Here is a 24,165-nt window from a genome sequence, read left to right on the forward strand (position 1 = left end):
TTTGAACACAGTTCGTCCTATTGAACTGAAACTTAGTATTGGTTACTGAAATTTTTATCGACACAACGTTATTTTTTTTCAAATTTTTAGGTTGACCGGAAATATTACCTCCTCTTATAAGTGTCCTCTTTTTTTTTAATTTTTTTAATTAAATTATCTCCCAAACCATTCATCAAATCGGACTGAAATTTCTTACTTGTAATAGAAATTATTAATATTATACCCCAATATTTTTTCCTAAAACGAAAGTAGTACTTTTAATTTAGAGAATCAAGGTTTTTTATGATTTTCTAAGAAATCCTTTAATTTATTGAATTGAAATTTTACCAAGTTATGTATAAAAAAGTTGGTAAGCATCCGTCAACCAGAAGTGGCAGTATACTCTTGTTCAATTTTTTCTTCCACTATTTTCTTCGAACCCTTTAACATGTGTGCTCTTCACAGTCGCGGGTTAAGCGAGCTCGGTGCGGACGTGTGTATGTAGAATTTGTGTTAAATTGGAGCAAAATAGGAGGTGCTGGAATGAGTATTTAGCTCTTCTAGCGCCTCGCAAGTTAGTACATATTCAGAATCATTACCTATGCTTGATTTCAAATTTTTTTTTAAAATGGAATTTAAATGATAATATTTTCATATTTACATAATTACCCACATAATTTCGATCACATTTCTTTTAATAATAATTTATTATTAACGTCGATTGATTTATTAACGATAGTATTGATAATATTTAACGTTGAATTAATTCACATTTAATAATTTAATATTGAGAGTTGAATGGTATAATATTTAATGTTGAATTATTTCATAATTGATTATTTAATATTGAGTGTTGAATTTATTTAATATTTAATGTTGATAATTTAATATTTGATATTGGATACGAGTACTCAACGTTAACGTTAATGTTTGGTACTAATTTCATAACTATTATGATTGTGAATAAACTGTCAATATATGTAAATATATCATAAATGGAAACACACATCCGTCCACACAGAGTAATTACTAAGCTCAGAGCAGAGCTCCATTCAACCGCTCAGGTCCCCAAGTTGCAGATAGGGGAACGACTCTTGTAGTCAACTGCCATGGCGACATGGTGGTCCTGGACAAGGAGCGCTGAGATAAGAGTGGTGATGAGTGAATCCGTGGTAAGTTTCACTCTATAAAATGTCACACAACACTAATACGGTCTCAGGTCAGCGGCGAGTAAGTGCCGCCGCTTAACAAAAGCACAACCCGGTTTTCAAAGGTACTGTATCACCTTTGACAGAGAAGGAAACTCCATAATAAATCCCTGGTAGTGGGCAGCAGCTCTGCCAGTATAATATGTCACAACATTTACTGCGGTGCAGAAGACAAGAGGGAAACCACTGCACTAATTTTCCCTAGAAAAATTACCATGGAGAGAAAAGTAAAAACGGCCCCGAGTTCTGGGCGCTCCTTAAATGGGGCAAGGGTGCGAAGAATCTCCCAGCTCGAAGTGGTTGAGAAAATGGGAACGTGGAATGTAAGAACATTGAACGAAGCAGGGAAGTTACAAAATGTTTTGAAAGAAATGTCAAGACTAAAATTACAAATATTGGGCGTGTGCGAATCAAGATGGCTCGGAAGCGGCAAGTTCACACAAGGCAACTATTCAATTTTCCATTCTGGATCAGAAGACACAACACAAAAATAGAGTAGCGGTCATAATGGAAAAAAAAATTTCTGAATCAGTATCAAATTTTATTCCAATATCTGAAAGAGTGATGCTATTACAGATAGAAGCACATCCAATAAACCTAAATATAATACAAGTATATGCGCCTACAGCCGACGCTAACGAAGAACAAATTGAAAAATTCTATGAAAATTTGAAAGAGGCAACAACTCATATTAAAAAACAAGAAATTTTATGTATATTGGGTGACTTCAATGCGAAGGTAGGAAACATCCAAACAGATGTCACTGGGAAATTTGGCTTGGGTGAAAGGAATGAAAGAGGAGACCGTTTAATCGCATTTTGCCAAGAAAACAATCTTATCGTAACCAATACATGGTTCGATCTTCCTAAACGGAGATTATATACGTGGAAGTCACCACAAGACGGATACAATGACAGGAAAATTCGTAACCAAATTGATTATATAAATAAAAGGTTTCGCAACGCTATACATGCGGTGAAAACGTACCCTGGAGCGGATGCTAATTCAGATCATTGCTTATTGGGAGCAAAAATAAAGTTGCGCCTAAAAAATATACATAAAAAAAAGGAATCCAATAAGCGCTTAAATCTTGAACTACTTAATATGCCAGAGACGTCAAAAAACCTTGCTCGTAATATTAACAACAGAATGAAAAACGTAGATTACAATACAATGACAGAAGACACAGTAGATGACAATTGGTATAAAATTAAAAAGGCCATCGATGAACCTAGTAAGGAAATATTGGTCAAAGATACCAATTTAACAAAAAAACATGAATGGATGACGAAAGAAATTCTAGACTTAATGGACCTCCGAAGAACATTTAAAAATACAGACAACGCTTGATATAAAGATATCCACCGCTTGATTCGCAAAAAGATAAAAGAAGCGAAAGAGAAGGACTTGGAAGAAAAATGCCATGAAATAGAGACAATGAAAAAAATACATGATCATTTCAACATGCACAAAAAAATAAAGAGTGTTAGTGGTGTCATTAATAAAAACAAGAACAAATCAATCTATTTGAAAAACAAAGATGGAAAATTTGCAAGCAATACGGCTGAAAAATGCAATATTTCGAAGGAATATACAGAAGAAAATTTTCAAACACAACGTACAGAACCAGAAATAAGGGAAGGATTTCAAACATCAAGTCTGAGTATATTACAATCTGAGGATGAAAATGCAATCAAAAAGGCCAAAAATAAAAAAGCTCCAGGAAAGGATTCTATTCCTGTAGAATTATTAAAATTATTGGACGAAGAAGGCATTCGAATACTGACGAAAATTTTCAATCAAATATATGAAACTGGTAAAATCCCTCAAGAATGGTTGCAGTCAACGTTTATTCCATTACCAAAAAAAAAAATAAGCCAACCGGCTGCAATGACTGTAGATTGATAAGTTTAATGAGCCACACCCTTAAAATACTTCTCAAAATCATCCAAGAGAGAATAAGGCGTAAGTGCGAAAGTATGATAAGCGATTTGCAATTTGGATTCAGAGGAGGATTGGGAACAAGGGAAGCGTTGTTCTGCATGAACGTACTCCTACAAAAGTGTAGGGATTTCAAAAAGAGGATATAAGTCTGTTTCATCAACTTTGAAAAAGCATTTGATAGAGTGGAACATGACAAATTAATCGTTGCACTAAACCAAACTGGGATAGATGCAAAGGATATCGCCCTTTTGAAGAACCTATACTGGAACCAATCTGCTGTCGTGAAGGTTGAACTTGGAAACCGAAAAAGTAGAAATTCGTCGAGGGGTACGGCAGGGATGTGTATTGTTGCTCATGCTCTTCAATCTGTATTCGGAAATGGTGTTCAACCAGACAGTCGATAGTAGAATAGAATTATAAATTACATATATCCGTTTCGCTGATGATACGGCAATATTGACTGAGAGTGCCGAAGACCTGCAATCGTTATTGATCGTAATTTATCAATCATGTCAAAAATGGTGTCTGTCTATTAATATCAAAAAGACAAAATCAATGGTCATATGTAAAGAAAAGACGGATCCATTAAACCTGAGTGTGCGCGGACAAATGATTGAACAGGTCGAACAATACAAATACCTAGGAGCAATGATCAATACGGACGTCAGTTCCGAAATGGAGATAAGAAGAAGGATCGAAATAGCAATAAATGCCTTCGGCAGCATGAAAAATGTTTTATGTTGTCGAAGGTTGTCTATGAAATTGCGTTTAAGAGTCCTGCACACCTATGTTTGGTCGATGTTGCTGTACGGATGCGAAACGTGGACACTGTTAGTGGCATCCATGAACAGGATAGAGTCCTTCGAAATGCGGTGTTACCGAAAGGTGCTAAAGATCTCGTGGAAGGAGCATGTAAGAAACGAAAGAGTCCTCCAGCTTCTTCATAAAAAGAGAGAGCTTCTTGACACGGTGAAGCGCCGTAAGATGGAATACTTTGGCCACCTTATTCGCGGCCCCAAATATCGCCTTCTACAAACAATCATAGAAGGGAAAATAGAAGGCAAACGGTGGCTTGGGAGAAAGAAGCTCTTCGCGTAAAAATTCAAGTATAATTGTTGTATCAATGTGATGAAAATAAAAAAATATCACTAAATATAATAAACCCGAAGCGGGATGTTTTTCATAGATAAAGTCGTAGGTTGGTCACACCCGAATTTTTTACATAAAGTAAATGTAATTGGAGTTTTTTTTATATTAGGTGGATTTTTTCGATGAATAATTACTAGACGGTACAAACTATTTGTAAAAAACGAATCAATGAATCAAAGCGATGTTTTTTACTTTATTTAATTACATTTTCGGATGTGCTTTATTTAATCTTAGAAATTTATGGATGCGAACCGAAAATTTAAAGAATGTAGCCAAACTCTCAAAATTAGTACGCCAATATGGGAGTATTTTTAAATACAAAACTCCTGTTAGTTTTGTATATAATATTAAGATATATAAAATTATTTGCGTGAAACATCGAGAGAATTTGCAAAATGCAATTGAACGTTTTTGAAATATGAAAACATGCAATTGAACTTTTTTTTCTTATACATTTGAAATCCCGGTGCTAGCACCGGGATCGGAAATTCCCAGCACCGCAATCCCGGTGCTGAAGAAACCTTCCGGGATTGGAAGCACTACTACTGACCAACAATTTAGTTGCCTACATTTATTAACTTGACAATTATGAATGCTAAATGAAATATTCAAATAATGGAAAGCTTTGAGTACAGTTCATGCCTCTTAATTTATAGCAGCATTTATAAGATAAACATCTATTATATAAATTATTTTAATGCACAAAAAAAACCGAATACATACAATAAGATGCAGAGAAATCGCATCACTTTCAATTGTTCGATGTTTTCGATTTTATTTAATTACATGAAGCTATACACAAGTTTTTTTTGTTTTATTGTTTGATTTCAACTATTTAACATGTTTTACGATTAAAAAAGAATATTTATATTTTTAAATTAAGGCGAGATACGAATTTTAAAAAAACATTTCAAAATAGGGCATTTTTCTTATATGTATTTCAAATGTCTCTATGTAACTAAAATAATATTACAGTATATATTTTTCTATGAATTAAAATACATAGGCAATGGACATATGACAACAATAAATAGTAATATAATAATTACTAGACAATCGTCTTGCTTCTATGATGGGATGGTACCTGCCGGCGGGAACAATACGACTTTTTTTAGTATGTCCTCCGAAATTTCTTCAAACCATACATTTTCAACAGTTTTTTTAACTCATAATTTGCCCCAGGGTGTTGTTTTTATTCCCTTGTCTTTATATATTGTAAATATTCGATAAGTTGTAAGTCGGGACTATTGTCTGGTCATTTTAGTGACCCTAAACCCTTTTTAACGGCAGTTATATGGAAAAAGATGGTTTTACTGCGAAAAATTCCACAACATTTGGACTTAAGATGATTGGGAGAATGTAATCTTTACTGACGAGAGCAAGTTTAATCTTGGCGACTCCAATAGAATAAATTGGATGAGGAGAAAGTCGAACGAACATTTCAGTTATCAGTGTGTTACTAGAATAGTTGAAAACCGGCGGCCAAATGATTTGCGGATGTTTTTCGTATTACGGCATGGGGGTGCTACGTTTTTTCAATGGCACAGTGAAGACTATAGACTATGAAAAAAATTTGGGATTTTTTTTCCGCCTTTTATTGAACAACATCTTTCAAAGTCAACCGACTTCAAAATTTCAGGCCGATTTTGCAAATTATCATCGGGCACAAATGATATTTATTGTATTTGAAATAAGTGATTGATATCATCAAACAAATTTAATAGCATTTTATTAAGTTTGGACGGCTATTTTTTTTACAAATAAAAAAATACAAAGAGAAAGTAGATATTCATCACTAAAATGACAAGACAATAGCCCAATACAACCTATCGAATATTTATGGGCTATTATAAAGCAAAGGGAATAAAAACAACACCCTGGGGCAAATTATGAGTGAAAAAAACTGTTGAAAATGTATGGTTTGAAGAAATTTCGGACGACATACTAAAAAAAGTCGTATTGTCCCCGCCAGCAGGTACCATCCCATCATAGAAGCAAGACGATTGTCTAGTAATTATTATATTACTATTTATTGTTGTCATATGTCCATTGCCTATGTATTTTAATTCATAGAAAAATATATACTGTAATATTATTTTAGTTAGAGACATTTGAAATACATATAAGAAAAATGCCCTATTTTGCTTGTTTTTTTAAAATTCGTATCTCACCTTAATTTAAAAATATAAATAATCTTTTTTAATCGTAAAACATGTTAAATAGTTGAAATCAAATAATAAAACAAAAAAAACTTGTGTATAGCTTCATGTAATTAAAAAAAATCGAAAACATCGTACAATTGAAAGTGATGCGATTTCTCTGCATCTTACTGTATAAATAATAACACTAATAACTCTGAAATGAAGGGTTTTGTTAATCATCTGTACATTATAAATGATACAATTGATATGATTTTATTACTAACAATTGAACTTGCATTTTTTCAAAGTAGAGAAGACTCAAAATTAAGATAAAAAATCATTGCATTCAGAGTTGTAATCAAATATGGACTAGCTCAAGCTGCCGGAGAATACCAAAATAGGGAGATAAATAATCGACTATATTGTAACATGATGAATAATAATAAATATAACTATTTTTCAAAAGTAACTTTTCGCTTAAATGTCAACATATCCATTATAAAAGAATGCTTAAAAAATAAAAGTTGTACAAATGCAAATGACTACTAATTTATTTTATTCATCGTACCTGTGCAACATTTTCGAAATGCTCGTGAGATTTTTGATACACTCTTGCTTTTTGTAAATTTCTGCCAATTCCAGTATTTTTTCTGATGAAAACTTCTCCATGATTCGACAACCAGTCCAAAACCTATTGAATGTAAAAAAAATATACAATAATTACATAGTCCTGCCATAAGTTCTGCTACAAAGGTTTGCGATCGTTTTGCTCGTAAATATTAAATACCAACAATTTTTTTTTTACTCCTTTTGGTAAAGGTACATATCTAGATTAGATTCATATACATAATCAGTTGATCCTTTGTTCAGGTAAGATGGAGTGGATAGATTACGAAAACCGCATGGCTGTGATAGCGCTGCATGAGATTATGAAGAGGGCAGGCTAAATTTTCAGCACGCTTAAAAAGCTTAAGCTTTCGAGAATGTTCGTGTATCGAACGATCAAAAGATTCACCATATCCAACTCATTATTAAACACTGAAAGAAATGGCCAGCTAAGAACAGTTTGATCGTCGAATCCAATTCATGTAGTCCAAGAGCGAATTTGAAGAAAACTCCTCCGAAAACGTGAAATCATGCTATTAAAAGACACACAAGTCGTCCGTTTACGACATCCGTAACGATAATGAGACTCATAAAATCAAAAAAGCATATTGGTCATTATGGTGCTTGGGGACTACGAAATTTTTTTTAAGATAGAAGATAAATACAATAAACAAAATAATAGGGTGTATGCTATAAGTACCCAGGAAGCTTCTCAGGTAGTCGTCCGAGAGCAGCGGGCATATACCTCTTTTTTTTGGGGGGTGCCCTGAGAAAGTATGAAAAATCTGCATTTTTGCGAAAAAGGATTAAAACTTCAGTTTTTGTTTATTAAAATGTCTTGGAACGCGTTATGAAGCTCATCAATATAATTATATTTAATAATAAGCGTTGTATATTACAACAGAATTCGGCAGGAGCTTAAAAATCTCTATACGCCATAGCTTTTTATAGTCGTTTAAGATGATTTTGAAAAAAGCAGTCGATGAAATGTCAATGGAAATGGTGCGTAATTTGATGGACGCGTGGCCGATCACGTTAAAGGGATTTATAGAAAATTGGGGTGGACATTTCGAAAATTTTTAAGCTTTATATTATGTGTATAAGTTTATGTTGTAAATAAAATTTGTTTTATGTTAATATGTCCATTAGATTTTGTTCTGTGATAAAATATGTTTGTAGCAGAACTTATGGCACGACTATGTATAATTATAATTTATACTTCAATTACGCAAACATTAAAAAAAATAATAAGAATTCAAACCTGTTTACAGTCTTCCTTATATAAAAGTAAAGCTAATCTTTGATGAAGTTGAAGACGCGCTGCATGCCAACGAGCTTCAAGAGCACGATGCTGTCCTAATATCTGATGAATGACTGCCAAAACGTGGCTAGCACCAGAAGAATAGTCAGCAGCAGGATCACTACCACTACCCGAAGAAGCACCTTCACTTTGCTAAAATAAAAAAATGAACCATGTAATTAATATTTGTTTACCTAATGTAATGTATTACATTTCCAATAATATACTTACATGACTTCTATGCTCGGGTTGATTGCATACTTGAACAAGATGATCCAATTGGTAAAGCAGCTTCTTGCTCGTTGAATGAACCTACAGATTAATAAAAACGTAAGAGACTTTGTGAATATATGTTAATTGTAAAATTTAATTACCTTTCACAACAAAAGACATCATCATCAATACAATAAATACATATTTTACAAAAGCCCAATATAATATTAAAAGTAAGAAAGCCGTAAATCTATGTAGAAATTTAGATATATACATACATATATATGTATGTAGATTTAACATTGCATTTATTTAAAAAGCTCATTTTAAGAATATTTATTTCTAAAACACCTGACACTATGCCAACGAAAAGCATTTAGTTAATATAAATATGCATGTGTTTTATTATACAAAAGCATATATTTTTAAGACAGCATACCACAACCTAAAATATTGACTAAAATTATCGCTTCATAGAATATCTACATATTATATATTGAAATTAGATGTAATTAACTGCCACCAGCGTTTTAACAATCAGTCGTGTTAAAATTAATTCTTCTTTGATACACATGAATTTATTATAACATTGTATCTGATTATTTTGCTTATATATAATAAAAATGAAAGGCATAGAATAAAATTAGTCAGAAAATAAGATAATTTGACCGAAAAAGTTAAATAATATTAGTGTAATCCGACGATAGATTTGGTAGAGTCACCACCACTTGCCTATAACAAGCATTTACATATACTAATGAAATTTTGAAAGGAAACCAATGTTGTGTTAATGGTACATTTCAAAGGAGACTTTTTTTTTAACAAGAACCACACGTGTCCACAAGTTGACAAGGAGTCCTTAAAGTAAGAAAATTGTATGTGATAAGAACCATTTTTTTAGAAATCTGGTTGTTGGACGCTGCTTTAGAACAATTGTCTTGAGAAATTTTATTCGAATCATCGTTGGAAATGTCAGTAGAGAACGAGGATAATTCTCTTTGTTGTGGAATTCCGTGACAGACTTGCAGCATTATATCCAGTCCGTTTAAAAGATTTTGATATGCGTCATACACCTGATTAAAATAGCATATATGAAATATGAATAACAATTAGATTACACACGTGATTATCATCAATATAAAACAGTAATGCCCAACCAAAAACAGGACCGTTATAAAAGCTTTTTTCAAACAATAAAAAATAATATAAAACAAAACAATGGAAAGCAGAAATGTTACAAAATATATTCAAACTAATAAAAACGTTTGAACATTTTGTTTTTAAATAAAGTATGCAATATTTATAACTTTAATCGATAACGCTCACGTATCCAAACCATCAAAGTACATGTGTACAAAATATGTTGGGGGAAAATTTACACAGATAGATACCTCAGTGTACGCTTGACACATTTGTTCATACAGTTGTTGATGTCTAAGAATATGCTGTTCTAAGGCACGCACATCCCGAACGTCGGGAGGAGGAGCAGCCGCTACGCATTGTTGACCCCAGCCACCGACAGCGGCAGCATACACTTCCGCTTTATGATGGAAAACAACAGAGAGTGATAACACAGCACTACGTTCTTCCAAACCTAATAACAAAACATAAAACAAAAAATGATAATGTTTCCAAAGCTGTAAAACACACATTTCATAGCATGACAAATATTCACCAGCGGCCAAGTCTTTAAATGCACGTTCCATGGCATGAGCAAGTGAAGCTATGTGAGCGTGAGCATAATGTCGCTGCTCTTGCAGCCGACGAGCAGCTGCTGCAACTCGGGCAACAGATGCACGAGCACTTCCACCACAGGCTGCTGCAAACCGTGCATGTTCTTCTTGGAGTTGTTTAGCCAGGGCGCACGATCTTCCAATTTCGACATAAGACGATAGAAACGCAGTTCGATTGTGGCAAATCCATTCCAACATCTGAAATTATAAATGAGTATAATGGGATTTTTGTAACGGATGATAATCATTTTTAACTAATAAAAATTCACATTAAAAATTTGAAAACATCAGTAATTATAATCATTATCTTATATAAATCGACCTGCTTAGTACTTGATCAATTATAATATTTTTTAATTGATGTTAAATTTAAACAAGCATAGGTAAATGTCACGTAAAACAAGACAAACCGGTGAAATGTCACGTAAAACAAACCGGTGGCCGTCACTGCAACGAAAGTGACTTGATCGTAAGTCAAAAAACCAAGATTTTTCACGATTTTTATGACAATATGTGCAATAGTCCGTTTACGATGCTAACATATAAAGAGCAAGTAGTATTACCATACATATATAGTACCGTTTACCATGCAGACATTCTTTTCGATCTTTCGGCTTTCGACTTTCGATGCAGTAACCCAGACCCAAAACAAACATATTTACTATTTGCCAATACAAATGTTATTTTATTAGTTCTTCTTTGAATTCTGAATTGTTAGGGTGGATTTTGGTGGTTGTAATTTAATATTTGGATTCAGAGGAGGATTGGGAACAAGAGAAGCGTTGTTCGGCATGAACGTACTCCTACAAAAGTGTAGGGAATTCAAAAAGAGAATATACGTCTGTTTCATCGAACAATCCCTTTTGAAGAACCTATACTGGAACCAATCTGCTGTCGTGAAGGTTGAACTTGGAAACCGAAAAAGTAGAAATTCGTCGAGGGGTACGGCAGGGATGTGTATTGTTGCTCATGCTCTTCAATCTGTATTCGGAAATGGTGTTCAACCAGACAGTCGATAGTAGAATAGAATTATAAATTACATATATCCGTTTCGCTGATGATACGGCAATATTGACTGAGAGTGCCGAAGACCTGCAATCGTTATTGATCGTAATTTATCAATCATGTCAAAAATGGGGTCTGTCTAATAATATCAAAAATACAAAATCAATGGTCATATGTAAAGAAAAGACGGATCCATTAAACCTGAGTGTGCGCGGACAAATGATTGAACAGGTCGAACAATACAAATACCTAGGAGCAATGATCAATACGGACGTCAGTTCCGAAATGGAGATAAGAAGAAGGATCGAAATAGCAATAAATGCCTTCGGCAGCATGAAAAATGTTTTATGTTGTCGAAGGTTGTCTATGAAATTGCGTTTAAGAGTCCTGCACACCTATGTTTGGTCGATGTTGCTGTACGGATGCGAAACATGGACACTGTTAGTGGCATCCATGAACAGGATAGAGTCCTTTGAAATGTGGTGTTACCGGAGGATGCTAAAAATCTCGTGGAAAGAGCATGCATGTAAGAAACGAAACAGTCCTCCAGCTTCTTCATAAAAAGAGAGCTTCTTGACATGGTGAAGCGCCGTTAGATGGAATACTTTGGCCACATTATTCGCGGCACCAAATATCGCCTTCTACAAACAATCATAGAGGGGAAGATAGAAGGCAAACGGTGGCTCGGGAGAAAGAAGCTCTTTTGGCTCCGGAACATCAGGTCATGGATGGGACTCGGTCCCGAAAAGTTATTTCGGCTTGCACATGATAGGGAGGAATTCGCACGGGACATAAACGATGTCTGCCCACGGTAGTCGCCTACGTCCGAATACGGATTCGGCATGAGAAGAAGAATTTAATATGATATTAAATATTACCTTTATTATGGAACAACCGAATTTTTCGCAAACTCTATGAGGGTGTGTATTTTTCGCAAAGTAACAGTAACAATAATAGGTTTTGTAAATTAAACATAACTCCGAAACCTTTCTATCAAATAAATTGAAAATTGGAATACAACTTCTTTACAGTTGTCTTCGACCATATGAATCATCAGATTAGTATTCCTCAAACTGTGGTGATTGCCATAGTCAATTTTGTATAAAATTTATATATTTTCACGTAATAAACGATATCTATCTTATAGATAGATCACTAGTTGTTTTATCTGGCTTCGCTCTGTAATTGTAATGTAAACAGCTTAAACATGGCGAATCTAATGGTAAATATTTATTTGTTTTTTTATTAAATTTATTTGAATCGAAAAAATATAATATTCAACCAATTGAATTGTCGTCATAGAAACTATGTTTTGTTTTGAAGTTCTCAACCAAAGATACAAACATATAAAGTATCTTTCGAAATTATATATTAGATTGTGTTATTCGTTTGAATGAAAGATTTAATTTGAGAAATAGCTATGGTACACGAGAAAAAACCAGTCAATTTTGATATCTGGGGATTTTTAATCTTTTCTATTATCATTTTAAAATCTTTTCTTTTCTGAATATTATTGATAAAATCCTTGGAAAAAAAATCAAGCTTTAAACCATAGAAATATATAATTTTTTTATCGATATTTTGGATAAAGATAGAGATTATAGTATGATATTTATGAATGAACGTTTAATTAAATCTTTTAAATAATACTTTTTTTGCATGAAGTTTGGAGGATTTTAAAATACACGCCGTGATGATGGTGAAATATATGTAAAATAGTTGACTTGTATTTCATCATGCAATGAAATATGTATGTACATATAATCACATTCTATGATACTAAAAACGTTAATGCAATGATGTGGCCAACAAAATAATTGATTTAGCTTTCATTATTTAGTAGCTGTAGGAGTGATTATTTACTATATAATATATGAATTTGTATCAAAGCACAGTCGGGTATTTTAGTTAGTATAATATATGTATCTAACGACAGATAACATCGAATAATAAATTATTTCGTACTTTTTCACAGTCTTGTTCGAAAAGTCTCAATTGAAAACACTGGTCTAGTTGGACTTTTTTACGATGCCACAACTGTAGAAGATTATGATGCGCTTGACGCACAGAATCCAATTGTTGTCTAACTACTGCTGGTTCGCCGCAATGAAACGCATTGCCTCCCGCTGCAACCTCAGCTGCTTCTAACCGTTGAAGAATACGTTCACCTGCAAAACGGGATTACAATAAATCTCATCGATACAATAAAATCATCACACTCGAATATATCAATATCATTTCATAGATGAAGTATAGATAAAAAAAACTTACCTTGGGATTCTAATTCTTCTATAGGAACTTTAACTATTTTCTTTTTCATTTCATTGTGAAGATCGATGCCATGTTTGGCACCCGACACATCGTCGGCAAAATCGGATCTTCCCATATCTTCTTGTAAATCGTCCAAGCGATCGATCAAATCACCAGCTTGCCATGTAAGCTCTTCTAAATCCTAAAATAATAATTATAAAATCGGTTTTTAAAAAGTTGAAGTTACGACGTAAGAGCAGAGGTCAATGCTATGATATTTTAAATGATTAACAGACAGGTAAAGTTGTTATTTTATTTATATTTCAACATTTCATCACTTTCAAAGTCATTTAAATTAACCAGTTTTCTCTCATTATAATTCACAACAGAAAACACTTGCAATTTGTTAGTGCCCCTTGTGTGTTTTATTAACCAAAGTTCATTTCTAAAGTGCGGGCTATTTTTCGCTCTGACATGGAAAGTAAAATCTCATTTGAAAGGCAAAACAAACTCGATTTTTCACGACAAACGTATCGGTAGCGAAAGCACACACGAAAATCGGAATGTGTACTCTAGATAGATTTTAACGCAATTGCGAGTTACGCTATATAAATTTTTATTGATATAAAAAATACATACTAATCGAAGATCAATCCACTGAGCATGATTGTATTGCAAGGTTCCTTCTAAATCAGCTGTCAACTGAGACGAGTCGATGATTTTCGGCAAAGCTTCCAAACTAATCACAGTGGTCTGAAAAAGTAAACGTTAAAATGAAAATACATAGAAAAGCTTTGTAAAAATGAAAACACCACAGGAATTATTTAAATTTTAAAAATTAAAAATTATAGATTTCACTACCTCAAATTTGTATTTGTGCGAGCCTAATGAGGTGCGTTGTTTCTGCCAAAAGTTATCCGGTCTTATAATAACGGCTTGGTGTACAGCCCCGGGCGCAAAGTGCTCCTGAAGAACTTTCAAGATTGGCTTCACTGCACTCCAGGAGCCAGCACATCCGCTCCTCATATCCACAACTATTGTGAAGCCGAGAGACCGTACTTCCTCACTGAAAAAATAAATAAACGGAAATTGAAAAAAAAAGTGTCGTAATGCATAAATATTATCAATTGTACGCTATATAAGAGTAAGTATAAGAGTGATCATCACTTTGACGAAAATTTTCAATATTTGTTTTAGTGATAAAATAAGCATAAAAAATATATGAACTATTATTATTATTAGTTTCCTTCAAAAATGATATAAAAAATCACGCCCTTTTTTAGAGTTGATATTAATTTTTTAAATGATTATTCGACGCACAGAGTGGTATTTGGCCTGATAACCAGACCAAAAATATTTTTTTACATTTTTTACCAGAGAATAGCTTTCTGTGCTTATGACATGCGAGCTATTGAGGATTGCAAACAATCTTACAATGTTTGGGTATGAAATTTTCACCAAGGAACTTAGCCTTTTTGAAAAACCAAAACAAAATGAAGACCACTCTAAATAAATTACATTTTTTATATAATCTATCTAATCTAAGTATTAAATACATATCGTGACCCCAACTAAGAAAACGGGTAAATGCAAAATTACATTTTCTTCATTACATTTTGTGACCCTCGAACACATTGTACGATCAATTTTATAAATTTTTCAGCGCTTTCTGACCTAATATTTGTGTTAAGTAGATTTATAATAGTTTAAAAAAATAAAACAAAGGCATTGCTTTTAACCAAAACTACATTAATGCGCTTTACAAGTTAGGATAACGATATGAATACATATGTGTAGTAGGCAACCCTTTCCTGTAACAATCTCCACAAATATTTTATTTCATTGATACTAATCTAATATTATTTCATTGATACTAATCTAATAATTCAGGTGAATACCAAATTTGGCAGACATTGAAACAATCATTTTAGCCGCACTACCTCCTGCTCGCTCAGTTCTTTTACGAATGGCTCCTATTCCAAGAGCTATTCGACTTCTCAATGAAATTGTTGCTGCCGAGCCTGAATGCGATATTTTCCACCTTGGTGAGTGTAGATTATCAGATATTATTTTAACCTATTTGTCTGGTAGTCTGCGCTCGTCATTGTTTTCATAATTGAATGTGATTTATGAGTGGAATTTTGATCTACTCTCTTCCATTTGGGACTCGCAGAGATGTTTTGTATTTGTAGCTGGTTCTTATTAACTGGAACAGGCTGTAGGTGCAAGACATTCCCTTCTTTGTATTTTATTACTTGAAATTTTCATTTATCCGCTATTAATACTTTATTGTTTTATTACATACCGCTTCTTATTATTATTATGTTTGTGTTTAAATTTTTTTTTTCATTCCCTACTATGTTTCCTGTTATATGATCTTTTTTTGTATTTTTTTTTCTGCTTTTGCTTTTTGTTATATGTATTAATTTTTATTTTTTCCCCTCTCTTTTCTTATGTAGGCCATTGTCGCGCATTAGGTTCTTGCTGTATTGCCACAATGGTCCAAAACTATTAAAATAAAATAAAATAATATGAAACGCGCAATGAATCTGTCTACTCGGTTTGCAATGTGGGTTCCACGTGGATACAGTTTCGAAACCAGTGGTCCACGATAGCGAATTACGGATCGACAGTCTGGACTCGACAGTCCTATCAATCAGGAGACGTTATTGGGCAAACCCCTCCCCCCCTATGGATTAACAATGGCTTAACCAAGTTAAGCGCTTCACAAATCTAGTGTAAAATTGGTGTAAGGCACCGTTTCCCAAACTATGTATATCTATGTATGTTCAAAGCGAGAAGTAAATTCTCCATCAAAGCAACTGCTATAGATAGACATGCATATGTACGCAATTATATTTTTTTATCCAGGACGTTTTCTGCTTTTAAATACACAACCCCTACATCAACACTCGTGCATATTTCAGCCCTAGGGGACAACATTAATCACGAGATTGCAATCAGGTAAAGCGACGTAACTCAAAATATACTCCATAAAAAAAAAGAATATCGTTTTACAATATTACATAATGGTGATTAATAATTTTTATCATAAAAAAAATTGCAACTGAATTGTACAATATATTTAAAAATTAAAAAAAAAAATAGAGGAAACGTTATATATACTTTTGCCTACTATAATTTTGCTTTTACGTTATTCAAACATGATTTACAAATGGTTAGGAACACAACTGCGAAAACACTTGGCTGGATTGTCAAGTGTCACTTGGTGACGAAGCGAATTCTTTTTTAATTCAATGAAAAAGTTTCGGTTCAATTGGTCAATGTCAAGATATACATTAGTTTTCTTTTTATCCAAAGCACTCGTAAAATTACAAACTTCTGCCCATATCTCATAGCAATCGTAGTAATTCTATAATGTAAAAAATAATTTCATAATGTACGAAAACAATACCAAAAGGTAAAATAAATATACCTAATATGTCTAATGGGACCAACCCGTGTCAGTAATTTCTTGTCATTCACAATTTCGTGAATCTTTGTCATACAATATCAATTTAAGCAACACTAGTAAACAACATACTCATATATGTGAATACATATGTACTATTATTCAATTTTATGAATATGATATTACTCACGTTGAAAAAATACTCGTGTGGGCCGGTTTTGTTAAACATAAATACATCCGTTTATGTCCATCGAAGTATATATCGATCGTACTATTAAAATACACAAAATAGGGAGTCCATTACCGGTAAATGACGCACGGAAAATTATAAATATCACCGATAAATCAGCAATACATATTCGCTATTTTTTATCACATTTCTCTCCATTATTTTGCCTTCTGGCAACACTTCAGAATAGCAGATTGTTTGCTTCGTCACTTATAAGATATGTAATTTATTAATTAAAAAATCAACCCTATAAGATGTTTCCTAAATCAACATCAAGAATCGAATATTTTCATAAATATTCTAAAAGAAGAATTTGGCAAGAAGATCTCTTATTCAAGACTGTAAAACTAGGTGGAACAGTTTGAACATGTTGAATTAATTTTTTCAATCTTAAAAATATTAAAATAAAAGCTCTTATTATCATTTAATCTCTTAAGATGGAGATGAGTATGAGATGATCTCTAATATAGTAGTATCAAAGCTGTCATTTTGTGACCAAAATTTTGATATATTATTATATGTATGTTTGGAAAATTTTGCATTAAAGTTTATGTTAGATAGATTAAACAAACAATACACTTCTTTAATTTAAGTAATAAACTTACGGCAAAATTTATTGTTCATAACAAAAACCCTATTATTCTTAATTGCAAATGATGACGAATATGGTATTTTTAATATAATCAATAAATATGCAATAACGACAATAATGGAAATTATAGAACGGATTTACAATGAAGATTCGATTTCAGATTCCAATTATGATATTGCAATAGTTCCTACTAAGACTGAACGTACCTTTTTTCTAAAAAAAGTAGACTCCAGTTAGCTATTAGTAGAGACCCGTATTTTGGGCATCTATTTTTGTCAATTTTAGCATTTTCATTTTGCATTTTAGCGTTTAGGGCATTAAAAATGTTCAATTTAGCATCTATTTTTATGAAGAGTTTAATTTTAAATAATAAAAAATTTCAATGAATTTTAATAAAATTTATATACATATATACAATTCAAAGACAACACAACCATTAAAGAATAATAGAAAAATTCAAAATGTTTTGGAATTAAAATTACAAAAAATATGAATATGAATATTAAAATATTCAAATATGAATATTAAACAAAAAATATGAATATTAAAATTTATTAAAACTCAACATGGAGCATATTTCTACAGATTCTTTTTTGAGATTCGTGCGACGATCGGTAACAATTATATTGTATTTACTAAAATACCTTTCAGCATCCACACTATTGAAGGGACACTAAATATATTTTAGAGCTGTACAACCAAACTCTTCATATTTAATTTTTGCTGCCATCAATAATAGCAATGTATCCGGCGTGGATTTACTTTTTATATTCTCTATTGTCTAAAAAAGTGCTGATATCCTTCCAAACATTGAGCCTCTGTTAATACATTAAACAATAGCAGGTTTCTAAAAAACAAAACTGTTTCTTTAACAATAATATTAGATTTTGTACCTGCCTCAGATGGATTGAATAGTTTACTCAATGTGCGGAGGAATAGATTTGTCTCATTTAGTCTTGAATGCGATTCTAGTTTTAAGACGCTTTTTTGAGCAGCCTTTTGGATACACAGCTCCAACTGTCTTCTTTTGTTTACAGTAGTAGACAAAAGCAGTTGCTTGGTTTCGACAGGAAAAACACCGTCTATGGTAAACTGCAAGCTCTGTTTTATCCCCTCAATTTCTTCACATAATAAATGGGCAAAGGGATAGGAAGACCCTTCTAAATTGTCTATTAATTTTATAAATTTTATGCAAATTTCACTTTTGTTTCTTATTTTAGCATCTATTCGCGTATTTTACGAATTTAGCATCTATTAGCATCTATTCATCAATTAATCATTAATAGCAAAGTGCCCAAAATACGTGTCTCTAGCTATTAGAAATAAAACTGAATTCAATTTTGGAAAAGGAACCTCTTCAGAAGAATAAAAAAATAAATAAATTTTAGAGATTGTGAGAAAAGAAATGACTTCTTTCCGAGAAGAAAAATAAGATGGAAATATTTAAAAATTACCTTTGAGTACTTGGTGACAATTCAACCAAGTGTTGATCCAGAAAGAGCCTTCTCAACATCTGGGTTATTTTGTACAGAAATTAGATCATAATGATCGAAAGATAGTCTGAATACATAATGTTTTCTTCAATGTCATTTTAATTCATACCTTTTTTGTGCAATATATCTTATGTACCAAATATATACATACATAAATTATGTTTATTAGCGTTTGGTTAAATATATTGTATACAACAAAAAAACTTCGATATTTAAAAAACCGGTTATTTACCGGTAAAATTTTTACCGGATTACCGGTAAACGAAAATTACGGTAAATCTGATATACAGTTTTTGAACTTCAAATTCGTCATTTAACAAATCAAATTTGTCGTTTTACAAATCGAATTCGTCGTTTTAAAAATCAAATTCGTCGTTTTACAAATCAAATTCGTCATGTTGCAAATGAAATTAAACAATTAATTTTATTATAGAGGATTTGCCAGCAAATTTCTAGCAAAAAAAATAATTTTTGGAAAAACCTCTTCAATCGGATTCATCATAGGTGAATATGGCGTGAACATTCTATATGTATTAAATATTCTCTTTTTCTCTATATATAATATTCCCTATAAAGTTATCTATGTATAATAAAATGAATATTAAAAAAATACATCTAATTGTTTAATTTGATTTGCAACATGACAAATTTGATTTGTAAAATGACGAATTTGAAGTTGAAAAACTGTACTAGTGTTGTGCCCGTCGATATGTGAACACGTGCAGTTCATAAAAAATCCCTGAATTCCATGTGTCGAATAAAAAAAATGAACGAAATCCACGAATAATAATCACAAATGGCGAACAGGTAATAAAGCCAAGAGAGCGACAAAATATCGACAAGGGCACCAAGGTAATACAAGCACCAGTGGTTAAAGAGCACATATTGTAACGTTGTCGGAGTAAGCAATTAATTACTCCTGGGTTTTCGAGGGTGTCAATGTTGATGAACGTTCAAAGTCACCGTGTCAAGTATACATGCTGAAGGAGGGTCAAAGGGATCGCGATCCATCGCTGACCCACATACAAGCGCCGCCGCATATGCATATGTAGTATTATGTATGTATGTATGTATGTATTAATATAAGTTTGGTCAGTGGCGGCTCGTGACACCCATTTCCAATTACGTGGGTACGTCCACAGTCCAAAATAAAATTGTCAATGTTCATTAGACGTTGTCACGTCGCGCCACTGCTGGGGTGTATTGCGCTGTCCGACACAGAGTGGATTACGCCCGTTATGGTCTATTTATAAATATCCGGGAACGAGCCGAAGCTGCCATTATCAAATGAAATAAAATGAATATTCAAATTGTTTTATTATTTATGAATTGAAAATTTATTCGATAAACCCTAATCAATATTTACTTGATATAAACCAGTGGTTGGAAGCCTTTTTTAAACAAAGAGCTAAATAGAGGAAATAACATACTGTAGCAAATGTTGAGAGCCGCAGCATATTATATCAGAAATGTTTAATTCGTTTAACCACTTAATCACGAATATAATTCATTATCATTTATAAATACACAAGTGATTATTATTTTCGAAGAAAATCGATTATTTTATTAAGTGTTTAGTGCCAATCCTTGACACGACCACTTGAATATATGACAACCTTTTATTCAATTTCATTAGTATCAGGATATTTTTAAATCTCACTTTGAAGAAACCAAAATTAATTTCGATCCATAGCCTTAAACACTAAGGAGCGCGCACCGGTGCGCTCGTGGCGATCCACTACAGGGTGAGCACCGTGCGCCCTTGGCGATGAAGTGGTTAAATAAAATTTTACTTGGATTTATTAATTTTAATACATTCTTACACATTCAAAATGCCTTGAAATCTATTGGCAAATAACTTGCAAATTTTATGCATATTTTCCGTACGTACATAGTACATACAATATTACAATTTTTTTTTCAATTATATCAATTATTTAAATTTTAAATTTTAAATAATTTTTGAGACCTTTAAAATACAATAAATATGCAATATTATTCAATATTATCAATTTTGATATTCTGGAAAAAACAATAAAATATAGAAATGGCAACGCCAGAGTATGCACTAAACACTTAATGCCAGAGTATGTTAACAATTGTGGATACTTTGATAAACGCCGAATAGTGAATGTCTAATAGTTTCGTAAATATTTATACAGCCTCTTCTGTGTAACTGGTTTACGGTAACTGATTAGATTTGACAGTGTACTTATACATTGACTATAGTGTATGCATTATCACAGTTTACACTATGACTGTAATATTACTATTTTTTGAAGCTGAAACAAAATAACGCTTGAGAATCGTTTTATATTTTCAATTTCATGTAAAATGTAGGCGATTTTGAGAACCGCACTTCATTACGCAAAGAGCCACATGCGACTTCGGAGCCGCCAGTTCTAGACCACTGATATAAATGTTACATATTTGTTGTATTGTATTAAATCAGGGCTGTAGCGTAGGGTATTTTTGGCCGGACTTTATTAAATATGCAGTTAAAAATCAAGCGACTCGGGCTCCAATTTTGCATGTAATTTTTCACTTAAAATATGTTAATAAATATATGATCATTGATCACAATCGAACGACTTCTTTGTCTTTTTTTCATTACTGACATTAGATAGAATACTACCAAGTGTAAAGACCTGAAATCCCAATAAAAGTGATGGAAAATGATTTAGTAAATAACCTGAAAATGTTCTTACACGTTGTTTAACACATTCAGCCCGGCGCATGATTTCATACATTTGCCCATGTGGCGGCACTGTCACGCGTATCGGCACCCAATTACGCGTGACAGCATTAAATCACTTTATATAATGAGTTGTCCATCAATCTTTAGAATTTTATAGGAATTTAAGTGTTGGGGTGCCCAATGAAGTGGAACCGTAAAATTATAGTCTGCTATAGCACTATCCGCGTGGCCAACCACGTGGTCTTATATCCAGGTTTAGGGATAGTAAATATATTTTTAATGGGGCCTTGTCACATTTAACATACCGCCGATAAGTAAAATATCTTATGTTTGTGGTTGAATAATTTTCAGTTGTCTCTTTTAATAAAATTTCATATTGTTGTTTCATATTGATACAAATATTGGATTGGATTTACAGTAAGGACTGTACAGTGAGCACTGTGGCACGGTTGCGATCCCCTCCAAGTATAAATAGACCTTGCAACGTTCCCACCTCCACCGATGTAATCCATTTACGACGATTCGACGTTTTGACATAAATCCGTTACGTCGATCGTCGAAAAACTATCCAAATAAAAAACTCACAGAGTACTTGCGGTTCAAAAAACAATGACCGGAAGGATTTCGTACGAGATCCGTTTTAGATTCATTGACGTAGTTGACATATTTATTAAGTACATAGATTGCAAATTAAACAAATAATATATCTATATGTTCGGCATACCTCGGCAGTTCTGAACCCTCATCAAATAGACTTGATTTTATTTTATTCCAAATTATATATTAGATTATGTATGTGTTCACGTATTTAATGTACTTATTTTTGTGAAGATATCAACTTTTATAAAATAATATATTATGAAAACTACTTACAATACGCACAAATTTAAGAGGAAACTACGAAATTGAATTATTCCACTTTCGTATGAGGAAAATAAGTAATTATATTCAATCTTTATCAAGTTTTTGTTAGGCTTCTCGCAATAACGGGTAAATAATTTATAGACATATTGATAGCAATTATGTTACAGATAACATTGCAGTTCTTTTTAATGATTGTTTTTAAAAAAATCCATTCTATCTAATTTATGTATGTACTAATTTATATACATACAAAAAAATAAATCAAAATGGGAACACTCCAATCAAAGATGTACTTTTATCGACTTCTAAGTTGTAGATGACGTATTCCATGTATTTTTGATGCGTTAACTGAACTTTAGTTAAAACAAAAAAAAAAAACAGAAGAAATTAATCAATATCACATCAGTACAAAAACGAAAACCATAGTTTGAAGCACTGGAAAAACCGTAGAGGCCAAAAACACTCAAAGACTTAAAAATATCTAATGACGAAAATCAATTAACTATTCTCGCTATACATTTGTAGATTTATATACACGTCAATGATGAATTCGTAGAAGCGATCGAATTAAATTGTATTTTTTTTCTCGGCATTCGAAATGCGTCACTTCTCCCGTTTATCCGTGTATGTATACATATAGTATGTATGCATCAGAAATCGCCAAATTTCATAAACTTACTAGATTATATTTCATTTGACGAATTAAAAAAATTCTGCATCATATTTTTGATACTCGTATCCAATACTCATATGCACATATCGGTTTAACATGTGAAAAAAATGCATTTAACGGATTCTTTGGAGACAATTAAGTCGACGCTTTTATTAAAATTAACAAATATCTTAAGAATCAACTTCAGAATATTAGTAAGACTTAAGAGCAGACAAACAGAAACATACGCTACACGTGTTTTTTTTATTATATAGTTTTGCATATGCAAAAAAACGCTGGAATACTTAGTACCTACATATGTGACATCGCGATCTTCCCAAAACTCACCCCTGGAGAGTTTTCGGTGATATTTTATCCCTATATTAACATAGGTTTGACAGTGAAGTATTCCATATTATAGTAGGAGAAACTTGTCGAAATAATAAGATCGTACGAATTAATAATGACATGAAGAAACGCCCTTCCCAGATGAAATCACGAGCACTAGCATGCAGTACGATTCAGTGTGTTTGCGCCTTTAACACTTGTAAGTTATAAGTTATAAGTGTTGCAAAGTTATAAGAATTAAATTTTCGATTTCAGAATTTGCAGAAAGTACAGATTTACGACTTACACCATATATTATGTAATTCACCCACTTCATTACTTGCCACTTTATATCATTGTACTGTAACAT

At 32.5% G+C, this 24,165-nt stretch overlaps 1 protein-coding gene across 1 annotated transcript in view; it reads right to left on the reverse strand.

Annotated features, from left to right (window-relative positions):
• The window catches only part of trio (trio Rho guanine nucleotide exchange factor), a 246,535-nt gene that overhangs the window by 179,174 nt on the left and 43,196 nt on the right, over positions 1-24,165 (reverse strand). Inside the window, exons 3-11 of the mRNA XM_077445260.1 lie at positions 14,390-14,594; positions 14,168-14,281; positions 13,550-13,730; positions 13,244-13,446; positions 10,216-10,471; positions 9,932-10,134; positions 8,559-8,639; positions 8,289-8,480; positions 6,990-7,112 (exon numbers count right to left, since the gene is read on the reverse strand). Of these exons, the coding sequence (XP_077301386.1) occupies positions 6,990-7,112; positions 8,289-8,480; positions 8,559-8,639; positions 9,932-10,134; positions 10,216-10,471; positions 13,244-13,446; positions 13,550-13,730; positions 14,168-14,281; positions 14,390-14,594 (1,558 nt within the window). The remainder of the gene's footprint in view (positions 1-6,989; positions 7,113-8,288; positions 8,481-8,558; positions 8,640-9,931; positions 10,135-10,215; positions 10,472-13,243; positions 13,447-13,549; positions 13,731-14,167; positions 14,282-14,389; positions 14,595-24,165) is intronic.

This window comes from Arctopsyche grandis, chromosome 2 (genome assembly GCF_051622035.1).
Source record: "Arctopsyche grandis isolate Sample6627 chromosome 2, ASM5162203v2, whole genome shotgun sequence".
Taxonomy (NCBI): Eukaryota; Metazoa; Arthropoda; class Insecta; order Trichoptera; family Hydropsychidae; genus Arctopsyche; species Arctopsyche grandis.